The 13,939-nt window shown below is 28.8% G+C and overlaps 2 protein-coding genes across 2 annotated transcripts; one reads left to right on the forward strand and one right to left on the reverse strand.

Moving 5' to 3' along the window:
* Positions 1-120: 120 nt before the first annotated feature.
* Positions 121-6,079, reverse strand: LOC113371034 (probable serpin E3). Its single transcript, XM_026611683.1, has 6 exons — positions 5,777-6,079; positions 4,514-5,351; positions 4,323-4,438; positions 3,979-4,245; positions 3,659-3,848; positions 121-257 (listed from the first exon to the last, which is right to left on the reverse strand). Exons 1-6 carry the CDS (start codon positions 6,077-6,079, stop codon positions 121-123), a joined length of 1,851 nt encoding a protein of 616 aa, XP_026467468.1.
* Positions 6,080-6,451: 372 nt separating this feature from the next.
* LOC113371035 (DNA polymerase alpha catalytic subunit) lies at positions 6,452-13,162 on the forward strand. The gene is made up of 15 exons (XM_026611684.1): positions 6,452-6,502; positions 6,566-6,760; positions 7,285-7,461; positions 7,583-7,809; positions 7,896-8,169; positions 8,425-8,591; positions 8,683-8,868; positions 8,927-9,004; positions 9,066-9,179; positions 9,664-9,804; positions 9,873-9,992; positions 10,067-10,196; positions 10,271-12,212; positions 12,325-12,794; positions 12,990-13,162. The coding sequence occupies exons 1-15, from the start codon at positions 6,487-6,489 to the stop codon at positions 13,160-13,162; spliced, it is 4,410 nt and encodes a 1,469-aa protein (XP_026467469.1). The 5' UTR covers positions 6,452-6,486.
* Positions 13,163-13,939: the final 777 nt, after the last annotated feature.

The raw sequence follows: 13,939 nt of genomic DNA on the forward strand, positions 1-13,939 counted from the left end.
TTGGCACATTATATTTCGTATGAATTTAATTCGAAAAAAAAAATCACAATAATATCAAAATAAGCATTTTGCATAATACTAAAACTAAGAACTTTGTATAATACTGAATTTTCTGCATTTTTAATAAATCTGAATATTAGTTGGATCTACTACTTTACCAGCTACAAGACAAATATGTAACTCTGAATCCATAATATAAAATAAAAATGGTCTATTAGCAATAAAGTCTTCAGTTGTGTACCAGTCATTCCCGAGATCTGAAAATAATAATAATTATTATTATACATAATTAATTATTATGAAAAAATATATATTGTGTAATTAATTATCAATATGTCAATAGATCGTATTTATATCATTTTAATAAAAAATATTTAATGTTCTTAGTATTGCATTAGATGACGTTAGTTTACGTGTGTTATATAAAAATTATCATTAAGAGGTTCTAAAATATTTATTACGTCATCTGTAATGACGATCCAACAATCTGCACAAAAATTCTCAATGTAATTAGTACCTTAGACAAAAAATAAACCGACGATTAACACCTGTAAACATATTTTTATTCGGCATATTTATGGTCTGTGAGGTAGTTTAAAATACCAAATATTAGAATATTTAGAATGTAAACACAAAAAGGTATGTAAATGTGAGGATACTATTTTAATATACGAATGGATTAAACATTAAAACAACCAAATTAATTTATAATTTATAAAAAAGCTTTCTGTTTGTGAAAAACATTGAGTAAGTGTTTTATAATCAGATTGAGCAATTTATATTTAAAACACTAACATGGTGAAGCAGGATAGTGTTTTATTGATGTTTAAAAATATTATTATTAATTGGGGCAATTGATATTTGTGGCAGCAAGTGTATAAATATTTGATTGTTAATTTAGTTGCATAAAATTTCATTATTTTTCAAATGGGCTTGCCCGTAGGTAAGCGGTTGAGAGCGACAGGACCTATTTCAGAGGTCCCGGGTTCGATACCCACTTCGAGCAGCCTGTTGTCAGGCAACAGGAACAACGATTTTCACTTGGAAATATAGATATCAATATTTCCAAGTGAAAATAGCCCTCACCCGGCATTGTTGCACCAATAAAAATGTCAGCCCTATTAGATAATTCTAATAACAAAAAATCATCAAATATGGATGGATTAACCATTGGGTTACCAAACTAAAAAATACGAAGGAGAAGTTTCAGACCAACAGCTCATAGGACGTAAGGTTCTGATTGCTGTTCAAAAATTAAAAAAGAAAAAAAAATTTCAAATATCTGTCCAAATTTCGTTTTCGGTTAACATTATTGAGACTTTTTATACTTGTTTACTTATTACAAGGATAACTATATAATTCCGTATTTCGCAACTATACAATATTTTGAAATATTGTTAAAGATATGTTGCCTCTTCAAAAGGTTATTTTTTTTTTCAAATATGTATTGGTAGGCGAAAAATTAATGAGTGTAATAATACACGTGATCAATTCTTAAGATGTTTTGACCCCTCATCTCCCTTTTTTGACCCGAGGTTTTATTTAAAATAACCTCCTTCTCCAACATTACGTATATTTTTAGTACCTAATAAAAACATAAAAAAAATTGAAAAAATAGATTTTTTAATTGAAAGGTAAAAATTAATTACACGTGATATTCTACTGGCCCTCTACCACGTGATTTTTGTTATTTTTTGGCAAAGACCTTCCTTCCCTTTTAAGCCTCGTGTGATAAACGGACGCCCTCTAACCATGAAAAGTTTTGTGTGCCATCAGGCATTTTTATTTTATTTGTTAATTTTTTTTTAAATATATATCTTGGCTGGTGATGCAAATGCACATCTGAAATCTCAAATGTAATTGACGATTGATTAAACATGAAAAGTTTTGTGTGCCATTAGGTTCCGGATGACACTGTCGATTGTTTATTGGCCTCGTACGCGCCATTGCGTGACTGCTTGACTTCTGACAATGATCATTTGTTTTAGAACCATCAAAGATCAAAGCGATGACTTCCGGATGAGGCTGATTAACGATTACCTATTTCAGCGCTCTTGACAGGGAGGATCGCATATTCTGAATAGAAATCATTAAAACAAACGACAAACACTTGGTAATATTTCCATACCAAACAAAATTCAATCACATTCAAGACCCTAGACAATATTAGAATACCCTGTGCTCAAGACATCTAAGGGATCACTTCATGGATTTCTCACTTCCACCAGGTATAAGAAAAATATAATTTTCAAGTTTCAAAAGCAAATAAATAAAGTTGAAAAATTGAAATAAAAATAGATGCTTCGATTATTCAACAGATAAGTTTCCTATTTTTTCTCAAACGGTCTTTGGCTAAAATTTGAAATTTAAAACAAAGGCACATCTAGCTGTCTGTCTTAACTGATTCCTAAAAAATATATATAACTTGTACAATTTAATATATTGTTTTTGTTTTCGCCAAAAAATTAGACCTTCTTATTTTATTTGTCTGCATGTTTCAAGTCACTCTGACTCGTTTGAGTCCAAAGTTGGAAAAACATGTATATATATATATATATATATATATATATTGATTTAACTCAAAACTTTGTAAGATATTATAACATTATACTTAACTATATTAAGATATATATTACTTATACTTAACTATAGTTAAGATAGTGCTTAACTGTTAAGGACTATCTTAAACTACCCACACAGCACATGTTGACATAGGGTCAACCTATGGTCGTCACAATGGGCTGTAGGTTAACCTAATATAGTCTATAGTCAACCCACTAATTAGTAATTAGATTTAAAAAAACAAATTTTGATGATGAAACTGATGATGAAGTTCATGGTCTTAAAGAACGTTCTGAAAAATTATGAGCCTACGACAATTGGTTCGATTATAAAAATTTATCCAAGTTTGGAATAGTGATTCGTGTCAAAATTTCAAAATCTATCGTCACAATTCTAAATGTTGCTAACTTTTTGACAATTGTAAGTGAAATTTGGTCAATAAAAAGATGTAAAATTTAAAAAATTCATTCGGGTATGAATCATTTGTCGCATATTGCACATCGTCAATATGACATTGGCACACTTAAAAAGGTACATACACAATTAATAAAGATGACACCGCGATTTTCATTTGTTTGGACGATTATTTCATAGCGAATCGCTTTCCGTTCCATTTATATTCAATGAAAATTAGTTTTTAGCGATTATATAAATTCTGGTATGGAATTATAGCTAATAAAGTTATTGTAAATAACAATATAAGTTTCCACACATTTTGTATTGTATGATATATTTATAATTTTACATTTGGTAACTGCATAGATTAGGCAACTTTTAACAAAATAGATTAAGTAAATTTAATCATCTATGGATTCATTTATAAAATTAAGCATAACTTTATTGGCACAGTCAGAAAAGTAATTAATTATTTATACTATAAGATAATCGAACAACAAATGAAACGCGGAAAGAAGTTTTATAAGATTGAATAAAAAAAAATCTAAAGCGAAGAACATTTTTTCGATATATGTATTTAGATTTTCCACTGATTCAGAAAAATTATATGCAAAAACCGCTCTACTTATATTCAAAATATCATTCCTAACTATTAAGCAGACGTTATACAACATTTGGTTTTTTTATAAATTATACTTACTTCCATACGGTTCCACATACATTCTAGAAGACTTCTCTGTCTCGAAGCTTTTCAGGGATTTCGATGGTTCGAACTCATCTGTAACAGCGATATCTATAGCCTGCTCCAAACTCCTAGCAAAAACGCCCTTTTCCCTAGTCATTGGACGGAAATCAGCCAAACCCGGTTCAAATATCTCTCTTATACCAATCTAATGATAACATATTCATTTTGTCATTTTTAAATAATTCTTTCAGTCCCATGCAATAGATTTGATTAAATATTTAAAAAAATATTTAAAATAAATTAGAGACAGATGCTATATCTTTAGTACATTTTACCTTCTTTAAATCCTCTGTTACATCTACGATCCCCTTTAATCGAAACTTAGGTACCATTGCACGACCTCTAACAGGTCTAAGTGAATTTTCTAATTCGCGTAAAGCAATATTTTGCCGACAAATTTCTCTAATAACGTATTCGGTTCCACTCGAATATTGCCAAGGAAGTACTATTAGCGCATGATAAAGACCATTGGAATAAGCCATAGGTAGTCTCAAAACTGATGCTCCTATAGAACGAATTTCCGCTCTGTATAGTAAACCAGTCTGTAAATATAATATTAGCATAAAAAAGAGTTTTAATTATTATATGAGGTTTAAAAAAAGTTTGTATAAATTCTTACTTTAACAATATAAGATGTATATAAATGAAAAGATCCACGCTGGGTATAAAACGCCATCACCAATTCGGGTCGCCTTTGTTCTCTCCCGGTACGTGTGGTTGCATCGCTCAAGCCAACTAAAAAAGATTTGGTTTAGATTTGATTTACTTTACTAATTTTTGTACTAATTGCAATGTTTGTAAGAAACGTACTACTTAAAATACTCTTCTCTGATAAATCCTCCGATTCACCTGCGGTGTCTAATGTTACCTCAGGTTCGCTTTCTGTTGCAAATGTTGTCGAAATATCATTTAAGTCGCTTGTTTCTGTAGTGCTTATCTCTGTTTCTGTATCAGTGGTTTCTGTAGTGCTTATCTCTAAATCTTCATTATTTATAGAAGTTAATGTAGTGGTTGAAATTTCATCTGGTTCTTCTGTTGTCTCTGCTATCATAAAAGTTGTTAAATCGGGTAATACAGTATTTGGCACATCTATTTCTGGTGATTCTTCCAGATCTATTGTATTTGTGGATATATCTTCAGTCGTCATATAGACCTCACCGTTTCCTTCAACATCGACTGTAGTTGATGTAATTAGTTCAGATGAATCTTCCTTAGTATCTAAATTTGTATTCTGAGTTGTTGTTAAAATTTGTGGGGTAGTTGTAACTAAAAATTGTGTTGTACTTTCACTGTGACCGCCAATTATTTCTGGTTCTGTTACATCGTATATTATTGTTGTTGGATCTGGATTTATCGATTCTGTAATTTTTGTAGTACTAACTGTAACCGATTCTGTATAGACAGGTATTCGGGGAGAAGTATTTGTAGTTGTTTCTATTGATTCTGTTGATTCTGATTGCGTGCTTTTCAAACTAGTAGTAGCTTCTGAGATTTTAGTTACCGTCTCGACAATGCTAGTGTTATTTTCAATAATATCAAAATAATAACCATAATAACGCATAATTTCGCGGTATGACTCGGTAAAAGTAACATTGTGATTGTTGAGAGATAAAATTGATCTAAAGTTTCCACGTGGAAGAAAATAAGTCTGTTGAATAAAAAAATAGAATGCATTAAATAAATTTATTAATTAAACTTGCTTTATGCAAATAATAATGAAGTGGCTATGAGGAAATTTAAAAACAATACATGAAAATAAAAGTTTTGCATAAAAGATGATCCATCTAATAGATGTAATATAAAAGACTAAATCAAAATGATAAATTAATCTCATTTTGTTAATTATTATTTTAATTTTGATGATTAATATATAAACATCTTAATGACATACAAATTTAAATAAGAATAAAATAATACTTTTCAAACACAATTTATTTATTTATTATTAAACCAGTAATTATTAATTAAAAACTTAAGATAGCTTTATTCAACAAGTCTATCAAAAATTCTGATGTGAACTTTTACTGGTACAAGTTTGTGATCAGAATCTGAATAAAATAAATGAAAAATTACCCTTAATTTTCTATGGATATCTCTGTACCCAGACCTTAACAACTCTTTTTGCCATGGTAATCCTATGCAACTTTGAATTTCATTGGCACTTTTACCATCACTTCCTTCGTATAATGCTACCAAGACATTGATTAAACCGGAAGGTGAGAAAACTAAGTTCGCATTTCCATAACCGCTACACTTAAGATATAAAATTTTATTTGTCAACCGATTTGTTACATCTATAATTCTATTTACCGGCTTTTCATAAACATAAGGATAACAATTAACGGAAATAAATAACATCAAAAATATTATTCTCATGTTTGTCGTGCGCGTCGCCAGACTGCCCGTATAATACTAACTTTGCACAACGCGTGATTGTTTTTTAATATTTAACAAAGGTGAATCTATGCGTAGGCTGCAAAAGGTCACAAAGGTGATTGATCTTTCATAATTATATGGCAGTTTTACAGAATTAAACCAGTTTGAAACACACCAGATTAGAAAGAAAAGGTATTATTATTTAAAATTTGCCGCTTTAATGTAACGAGTGAAATAAGCCGCATTTTATTACAATAAAAATTTGACAGGTGTATTTGGCGCGAAAAGTCTTTTTACACATATTTACCAAAGTGCCTGCAACATTTTGATATTTTTATTCAATGTTTTTAATTTATTATTATATTTTAATTTAATTTCAATAAGATTTTGATACAATATTGATAAATATGAGTGATTCTCCCTGTGAGTATAATCTGGTTCATTAATTGCTGGTGTTAGATTTATTCTTATAATGTAATTTGTTAGCTCTGCCTCGTTCTAAACGCCAAAAATTGGATAGAAATGGTAGAGGAGCTGCTCTTGAAAAACTCAGAAAGTTAAAAGGATCCAAAAATAAATACGAGATTAAAGATGAAATAGAGAATGTGTATGAAACAGTTGATGAAAGTGAATATGCTAAAACAATCTTGGATAGACAGCATGATGACTGGATTGTGGATGGTAATTATATTCTATTTATAAGTTCCATTTGCATTTGCTTACTTACAATTCATTCGTCAAAAATATAAATCATCAATAAATTGGTAATATATACAAAAGCAGTTTTTTAAGTACTATTCTATCTTAAACAGGAGAGCGAAATAGTATCTTGGTACAAATACCATAATCCAATTGCTATTTATATTTTTCAAATAATTATTGACAATCCTCCTTGTTCTAAATTTATATACTAAATTCATGAATATTTTTATTTAGGCGATAACTTGAATTATAAAAACATATTTGAAAGAAATAGTTTTTTTAAATTTTCATTCTAGATTAAATTATATTATGAGGATAAATAAATTTCATCAACAAATATTATATTATGAATATAATAATCATATAAAATAATATACAACTGTTTAAAAATACAAATATAAACTTAATGACTTTAAACTCATTAATCTTGAAAGTAATTAAAATACAAAATAATTTTTACAAAATTAATTTTCAAATTTTAAAATCTGCAAATTCCATTGCAGATGGTACTGGTTACATCGAAGATGGACGTGATATTTTTGATGATGATGAGCTGGAGCCTCAGACATCAAGATCAAACAAAAAAAAATCAGAGTCAAAAAAACGTCCAAGGGTTTCAGAAAATATTAGTGGAAGCTCTTCTATCAGAAACATGTTTAGTAATGTCTCATATAAAAAAAGGAGGTAACTCTGAGATTTTTTTAATATTTGTGGATTTTTTGTTATATATATATATATATATATATATATATATATTTATATGGTTGTGTGTATTGATAAACAATTTATTGCATTGTTTGTAGCAATCTGTTAAACTTCAAGATGATGATATTTTATCAGACATACTTGGAGAAATCGATAACAATGAAGCAAGCAAAATAAATAAAATAAAGCCTTTAACTATTGCAAAAAATGTACTCAAAACCGGATTTACTGAAAGTGAGTCGGCTGCAGCAAAAGATTACATGAAGAAATTCAATACATTTACTGAAAAGTCTTCGTTTTCATCAAAGCTTGAAAAGAAAGAGGTATAGTAAAAAAAAGATGTATTGAATTGTTGCATTCTGTATTAATTATTTAGGTTTAATTAACAACGACTGTACTAATTATTTAGGTGAAGAAAGAATCGGATGATGTGTCTTCCATACCTGTTACAATAAATCAGGATAGAAATAAATCAAAATCCGGTAGTCATATAAATGAAATAATATCTAAGCCAGAAAATAAAACAATTGAGGAAGATTCTTCTTCAAAAATAAAGACTGACACAACTAATAATGAATTTCAAGATATAGATTTTGCAATGCTAGATGATGCTGAGAATCAAATCTCCTCCCCATCTTGTATTTCAGAAAATGATTTAAAACCTGAATGCATTGAGGAAAAAGGTAAACAGATATTTCGAGATACTTCTTTTTGCATAAATTTTAAGCTGCTGATTTATAGCTTCTTTAGAGAACAATTAATTGAAGAATTTATAAAGAATTAAATACAATTTACATTTGGAATTTACTACTAGTTTTACACTACATAGTTCACTCTACTACACTATTAACTTGCTGCATTCATCATTTTGAAAATGCTTTATGATGTATTATTTATAGAAGGAAAGTTATGCTTTAAGCTGATTTATTTTATTATAGGCATTGCAGAATGTACAAAATCTAAAGAGGAGGTAACTTTGGATGCTTCCATTTCTATTACTGATGAACATTTATTATCTGGTTGGCAAACTATTTGTGGAAATATAACTGAAAATGAAGAAAATGTGGAAAAAATGCAATGTGACATAAAAGATATAAGTGGAAAGGTAACTTAGTTTATAATTTTAGTAATTTGTTATATATATATATATATATATATATATATTTATTTATTTATTTACTTCTATTTATTTTTAGCCTTTGAAAATATGGTGGTGGGATGCCTGGGAAGATCCAATAAAAAGACCTGGAGAAATATTCATATTTGGTCGTCTGTCAACAAATGAAAAAATGCATAAACAGTCTTCGATCACTTCATTACCTTCATGTTGTGTTCGTGTTACGAATATTGAAAGAGTTTTATACTTATTACCTAGAGAATTTGTAAGTATTTCAATTATATTATTAATTATTGGTATTGAATATGTTAAAATTTTTGAAGATGTTGGATGCCGTCTCTTATGAAAAAACTGACAAAAAAGTTTCAATGTTGGATGTATATGAAGAATTTAATACAAAGGTAAAATAATATAAATTTTTGAATAATTTCTTATTTTTAATGTTTTTATTTAATTTAATAGATTGCACCAGCATTGAATTTAAGCATTTACAGAACAAGAAAGGTAACAAAAAATTATGCATTTGGTTCTGTGGATATACCAACTAGTTCAGAATATTTAGAAATTCGTTATGAGGTATGTCTTAATATAGAGTTTAGATATACATAATAAATATATGCACATATTTGAAATATACTTATTTAAACAAATATACTAATACTACTACTGCATAATATAATGATACTCAATTGTATATATGATTTATTACAGTACAATATTTTTTCCGAATTAAGCTAGTGCTTTATTATAAATATGATATTTATATAAAAAGGCATAGCTTTATTGAAACAGTATTGTCAATAAATCGAAGAATTCAAAAATATGTTTCTCACATTTAGTTACAAAGTATTAGCTAGCTAACGTTTACAACCTTTTGGCGCCACAAAATATTGAATAAGAAAAACTTGATTAGGTTCTTTAAATTAATTTCACAAATTTCAACAAAATAATTGATGTGTATTAAAAAGACTACAAAAAATTCCAGAAGTCTTGTACAGAAAAAGTATTCCAAACTTAAATCTACTATTAATATTATATTTTATTCTATATTATTTTACAGAGTTCTAAAGATTTACCTAACATGAAAGTTAGATATCTTACATTTTCTCATATTTTTGGAACAACATCTACGGCATTAGAGGAGTTTTTGTTGGATCGCAAGATTAAAGGACCTTGCTGGTTAGATATTGCTGCTGCCCAGGTATCAATTTTTTTATATCTATTTTTATTTATTTAGTACTATAATAACTAATATTTCAATCTTTGCAGGAAGTGAAAGATAAGCATTTAAGTTGGTGCAACATAGAATTATTGTGTACAAAACCGAAAGATATATCTATTGCACCAACTGAAAAAAATCTGACTCCACCAAGTTTAGTATTATCAACGGTATACTTATTATTCATACATTAAAATAATATTTAAGGATAAAATTTGAATGGTTTGATTTTTTCTTTTTGTAGTTAAATATACGTACTTGTTTGAATCCTAAAACTTCATTGAGTGAAATTGTGATGATTAGTTGCTTGATACATCAATCGTTTCCAGTTGATAAACCTGCTCCAAATCCCCCTTTTACACAACATTTTTGTGGTAAGCATGAGTTATGAAATATTATTATTAAATCAAAACAAATTCAAATCTAAAAATTTATTATTTTACTCTAGGATTTACTAGACCATGTAATAAGGTGTGGCCTGCAGATTTGCAATCCAAAATGAATAGCTATAAAATGACAAAAATCCAAAAGTGTGATTCTGAACGTGCTTTACTCAGTTGGTTTATGGCTATATTTTCTAAAACTGATCCAGATTTAATTGTTTCACATGATGCATTGGATTGTCAACTTGAGATCATATGTCACCGAATCGCATCATTGAAGTTACCTCACTGGTCCAAAATTGGACGATTGAGAATGAGTCAAATTTTTGGCAAAAGAATAAAAGATTGGTTTATTGGAAGAATGATATGTGATGTGAAATTGTCTGCTGAAGAATTGATTAAGTCACGTAATTATGATCTTGATACTTTATGTACAAATGTTCTTAAAATCAAAGAAGGTGAGCGTCTTGAGATAACAAATGATCAACTGGTGACCATGTATGATACTTCAGATAGTATTTTAAAACTGATTTCTTTAACAATACAAGATGCTTCATATATATTAAGATTGATGTGTGAAATGAATGTACTACCTTTAGCTTTACAAATAACTAATATTGCTGGTAATCTAATGTCAAGAACTTTACAAGGAGGGCGTTCTGAAAGAAATGAGTTTTTGTTACTTCATGCCTTTAAAGAACGAAACTACATTGTTCCTGAGAAAAGGGCACGTGAATATATTCGCGATAATGATGGTAATGATACCAGTTTAAAATCTACTCGTAAAAAGCCTGCATACACTGGTGGATTAGTTTTGGATCCCAAAAAGGGTTTCTATGATAAATTTGTATTGTTAATGGATTTTAATTCTTTATATCCCAGTATAATACAAGAATATAATATTTGCTATACAACAGTTCCAATACCAGAAAATGAAAATGATGAACTCATACTGCCAGATAAAAGTGTTGAGCCTGGTGTGCTCCCTACACAAATTCGTAGACTAGTGGAAAGTAGAAGAGAAGTAAAAAAGCTCATGGCAAACCCTGATCTGGGATCTGATTTGAAAATGCAGTATAATATAAGACAAATTGCATTAAAATTAACAGCAAATTCAATGTATGGTTGTTTGGGTTTCACACTCTCAAGATTTTATGCTCCACACCTTGCAGCTCTGGTTACACAAAAAGGCAGAGAAATTCTTTTACATACTCAGAATCTTGTTCAAAAGTTATGCTATGATGTCGTATATGGAGATACTGACAGTATAATGATCAATACAAATTCTACAGATTATGATGAGGTTTATAAAATTGGCAGCAATATCAAACAAATGGTTAATAAAATTTATAAACAAGTTGAACTAGATATTGATGGAGTATTTAAATACCTATTATTGCTCAAGAAGAAAAAATATGCAGCTGTAACAATATCAAAGGATAAAAATGGCTTCGTGCTCAATAAAGAACTGAAGGGTTTGGATATTGTACGACGCGATTGGTCTCAAATTGCAGTTATGGCAGGCAACGTCATTTTAAACGAGATATTATCAGATAATGAACTAGATGATCGAATAAGGAATATTCATCTACATCTGGGAAAGTTTAAAGAAAATATGGAGCAAGGTTTAGTTCCATTGCCTTTATTTACAATCACAAAACAGTTGACAAAAAACCCCAAAGAATATTCTAATGGCCAAAGTTTGCCCCATGTTGTAGTAGCATTGCGTATGAATTCGGATAATTCTAAGAGATTTAAGAAAGGTGACATGGTTCCCTACATAATTTGTGAAGATGGAACAGAATTACCAGCTACTCATAGAAGTTATCATGTAGATGAATTTAAGTCTTCAGATGGAAAACTCAAAATAGATTTGAATTACTATTTAGCACAACAAATACATCCTGTTGTAACACGGCTATGTGAGCCTATTGAAGGTATTGATGCTAGTCAAATCGCTGATTGTTTAGGTTTAGATCCCAAAGCATTCAAGGCTGCTATTAACAGGTTAGATTTATTTTTATCCATTAATATATTAATATTATGCTAGTGTAACATTGCAAAAATTAATTGTTAATATTGATTATTATTTTAAAAAAAAAATTATTTAAATTTTTAGATCACGAATAGAGCATAGTGAGGATGCAGTAACTGAAACACATCAATCAAATAATTATGAAAAATTCAGTCAATCAGAAAAATTTTCATTCAAATGTCCGATGTGTAAATCAGTAAATACTTTGGCATCAGCTGTTAAACGGTGTGATAATTTAATATTACCAGCATTAGAAAAATGTGTTAATACGGAATGCCAAGCCAGACCTTATGAATATATTAATCAAATTCAGAATGCACTGACCTTAAGTATACGAAAGTTTGTTAAACAATTTTATGCTAATTGGATGATCTGTGATGAACCATCCTGTGCTAGAACAACTCGAATTCTGTCACATTGTGTGAATTCAAATAAACCTGTATGTCTGACTTGTGGAAAAGGTGGATTAATAAGACAATATACTGAAAGTGATCTCTATACCCAATTATGTTATTTTCAGTATATTTTTGATATACAGAAACATGACACCAAAAGTAAGTATTAAATATAGCGCTCAAATTCACTAGTGTTCCTAGTGTTGTATATGTTTCGTTATAAACTTAGAATTTATTACTAAGTTATCATTGTTTTTGTATTTTTGTTTGTTTGCCCAAAATATGATTAAATAATTATAAATATTATTTAATTATGACATGAAAATGTTTTAACTGATTTTTTTTCACTTATAGAGTTACGACTGACACCAGAGATTGAAAATGTCTACAGTATTTTGAGAGATACTGTGGATTCCGTTATAGAGAAATCTGCTTACAGAGTTGTGAATTTATCAAAAATATTTTCAAGACTGTATCCTAGTGCCTATGCCGATTTAGCAAAATCTGATATTGATATACCATGTTAAATTTTATGTTAATTTTAAATGTATTTTATTGTGTAAATATTTAATCAACATATGATTTTTTAATATATATTATAAAATCAAGTTGTTGCTATATTTACAACCTTATTCTAAATCTTAAAATTTAATTGACTATTTGGTTTAATATGATATGATTTGGTTTAACTATTGAAAATATCTTCATAAATATTTAGTGTAATACAGTGAAAAGGTTTTCAATTTGTTGATCTATTATAATAGGCAGACCAAATAGACATTTGGAAGTTTTGAAACAAAATCAAATTTAATACAAGCTGAATGTTTTTAAAATTACAATAATGATCTGCAGTAAAGATTTATCGTCTTAGAAAATACATCATTTTCTTAATATGATATAAGTGAGGTAATAGGCTAAGGGGTAGTGCGCTGTCTTTTATCTTTTGGTGGGCCCCACTCACCACACTCTTATTTTTAATTAACTTTTAAACCATTATGTGTCTTCTAGGGAACTACTCCTATTTCTTAGTTTGGAGAGATAGCATTGAATATGTGACAGAAACTCCTGGAACAGTAACCAGACATAGCAAAAACTGGAAAAGTATTATAAACTAAAAGTATTTCAAATTGTTACAAATAATTTTATTATATATAAATAATATATAAACAAAAACAAATCATAAACGAAACGCATGACATATTCGATGACTAGCGCAGATGACAACCTAGGGATAACAACTTTAAGTTGGTTATGATGAAAGTGTAAATCCTTGCACCGATCTGGCAATACTTTTCTTATAATTG

Source organism: Ctenocephalides felis, unplaced genomic scaffold (genome assembly GCF_003426905.1).
Source record: "Ctenocephalides felis isolate EL2017-DRISC unplaced genomic scaffold, ASM342690v1 CF-g0.4_SCAFFOLD_01492, whole genome shotgun sequence".
Lineage (NCBI taxonomy): Eukaryota > Metazoa > Arthropoda > Insecta > Siphonaptera > Pulicidae > Ctenocephalides > Ctenocephalides felis.

Bases quoted from the DNA above. Each gene is read 5' to 3' on its own strand.
- LOC113371034 (XM_026611683.1), bottom strand. From the start codon at position 6,079: ATGAGAATAATATTTTTGATGTTATTTATTTCCGTTAATTGTTATCCT. The intron at 5,352-5,776 runs GTAATTTTTCAT...TTTATTCAACAG, and splicing joins ATATCCATAGAAAATTAAGG to ACTTATTTTCTTCCACGTGG. The intron at 4,246-4,322 runs GTAAGAATTTAT...TTATATTTACAG, and splicing joins ATACATCTTATATTGTTAAA to ACTGGTTTACTATACAGAGC.
- LOC113371035 (XM_026611684.1), top strand. The intron at 8,592-8,682 runs GTAACTTAGTTT...ATTTATTTTTAG, and splicing joins TAAAAGATATAAGTGGAAAG to CCTTTGAAAATATGGTGGTG. The intron at 8,869-8,926 runs GTAAGTATTTCA...AAATTTTTGAAG, and splicing joins ACTTATTACCTAGAGAATTT to ATGTTGGATGCCGTCTCTTA.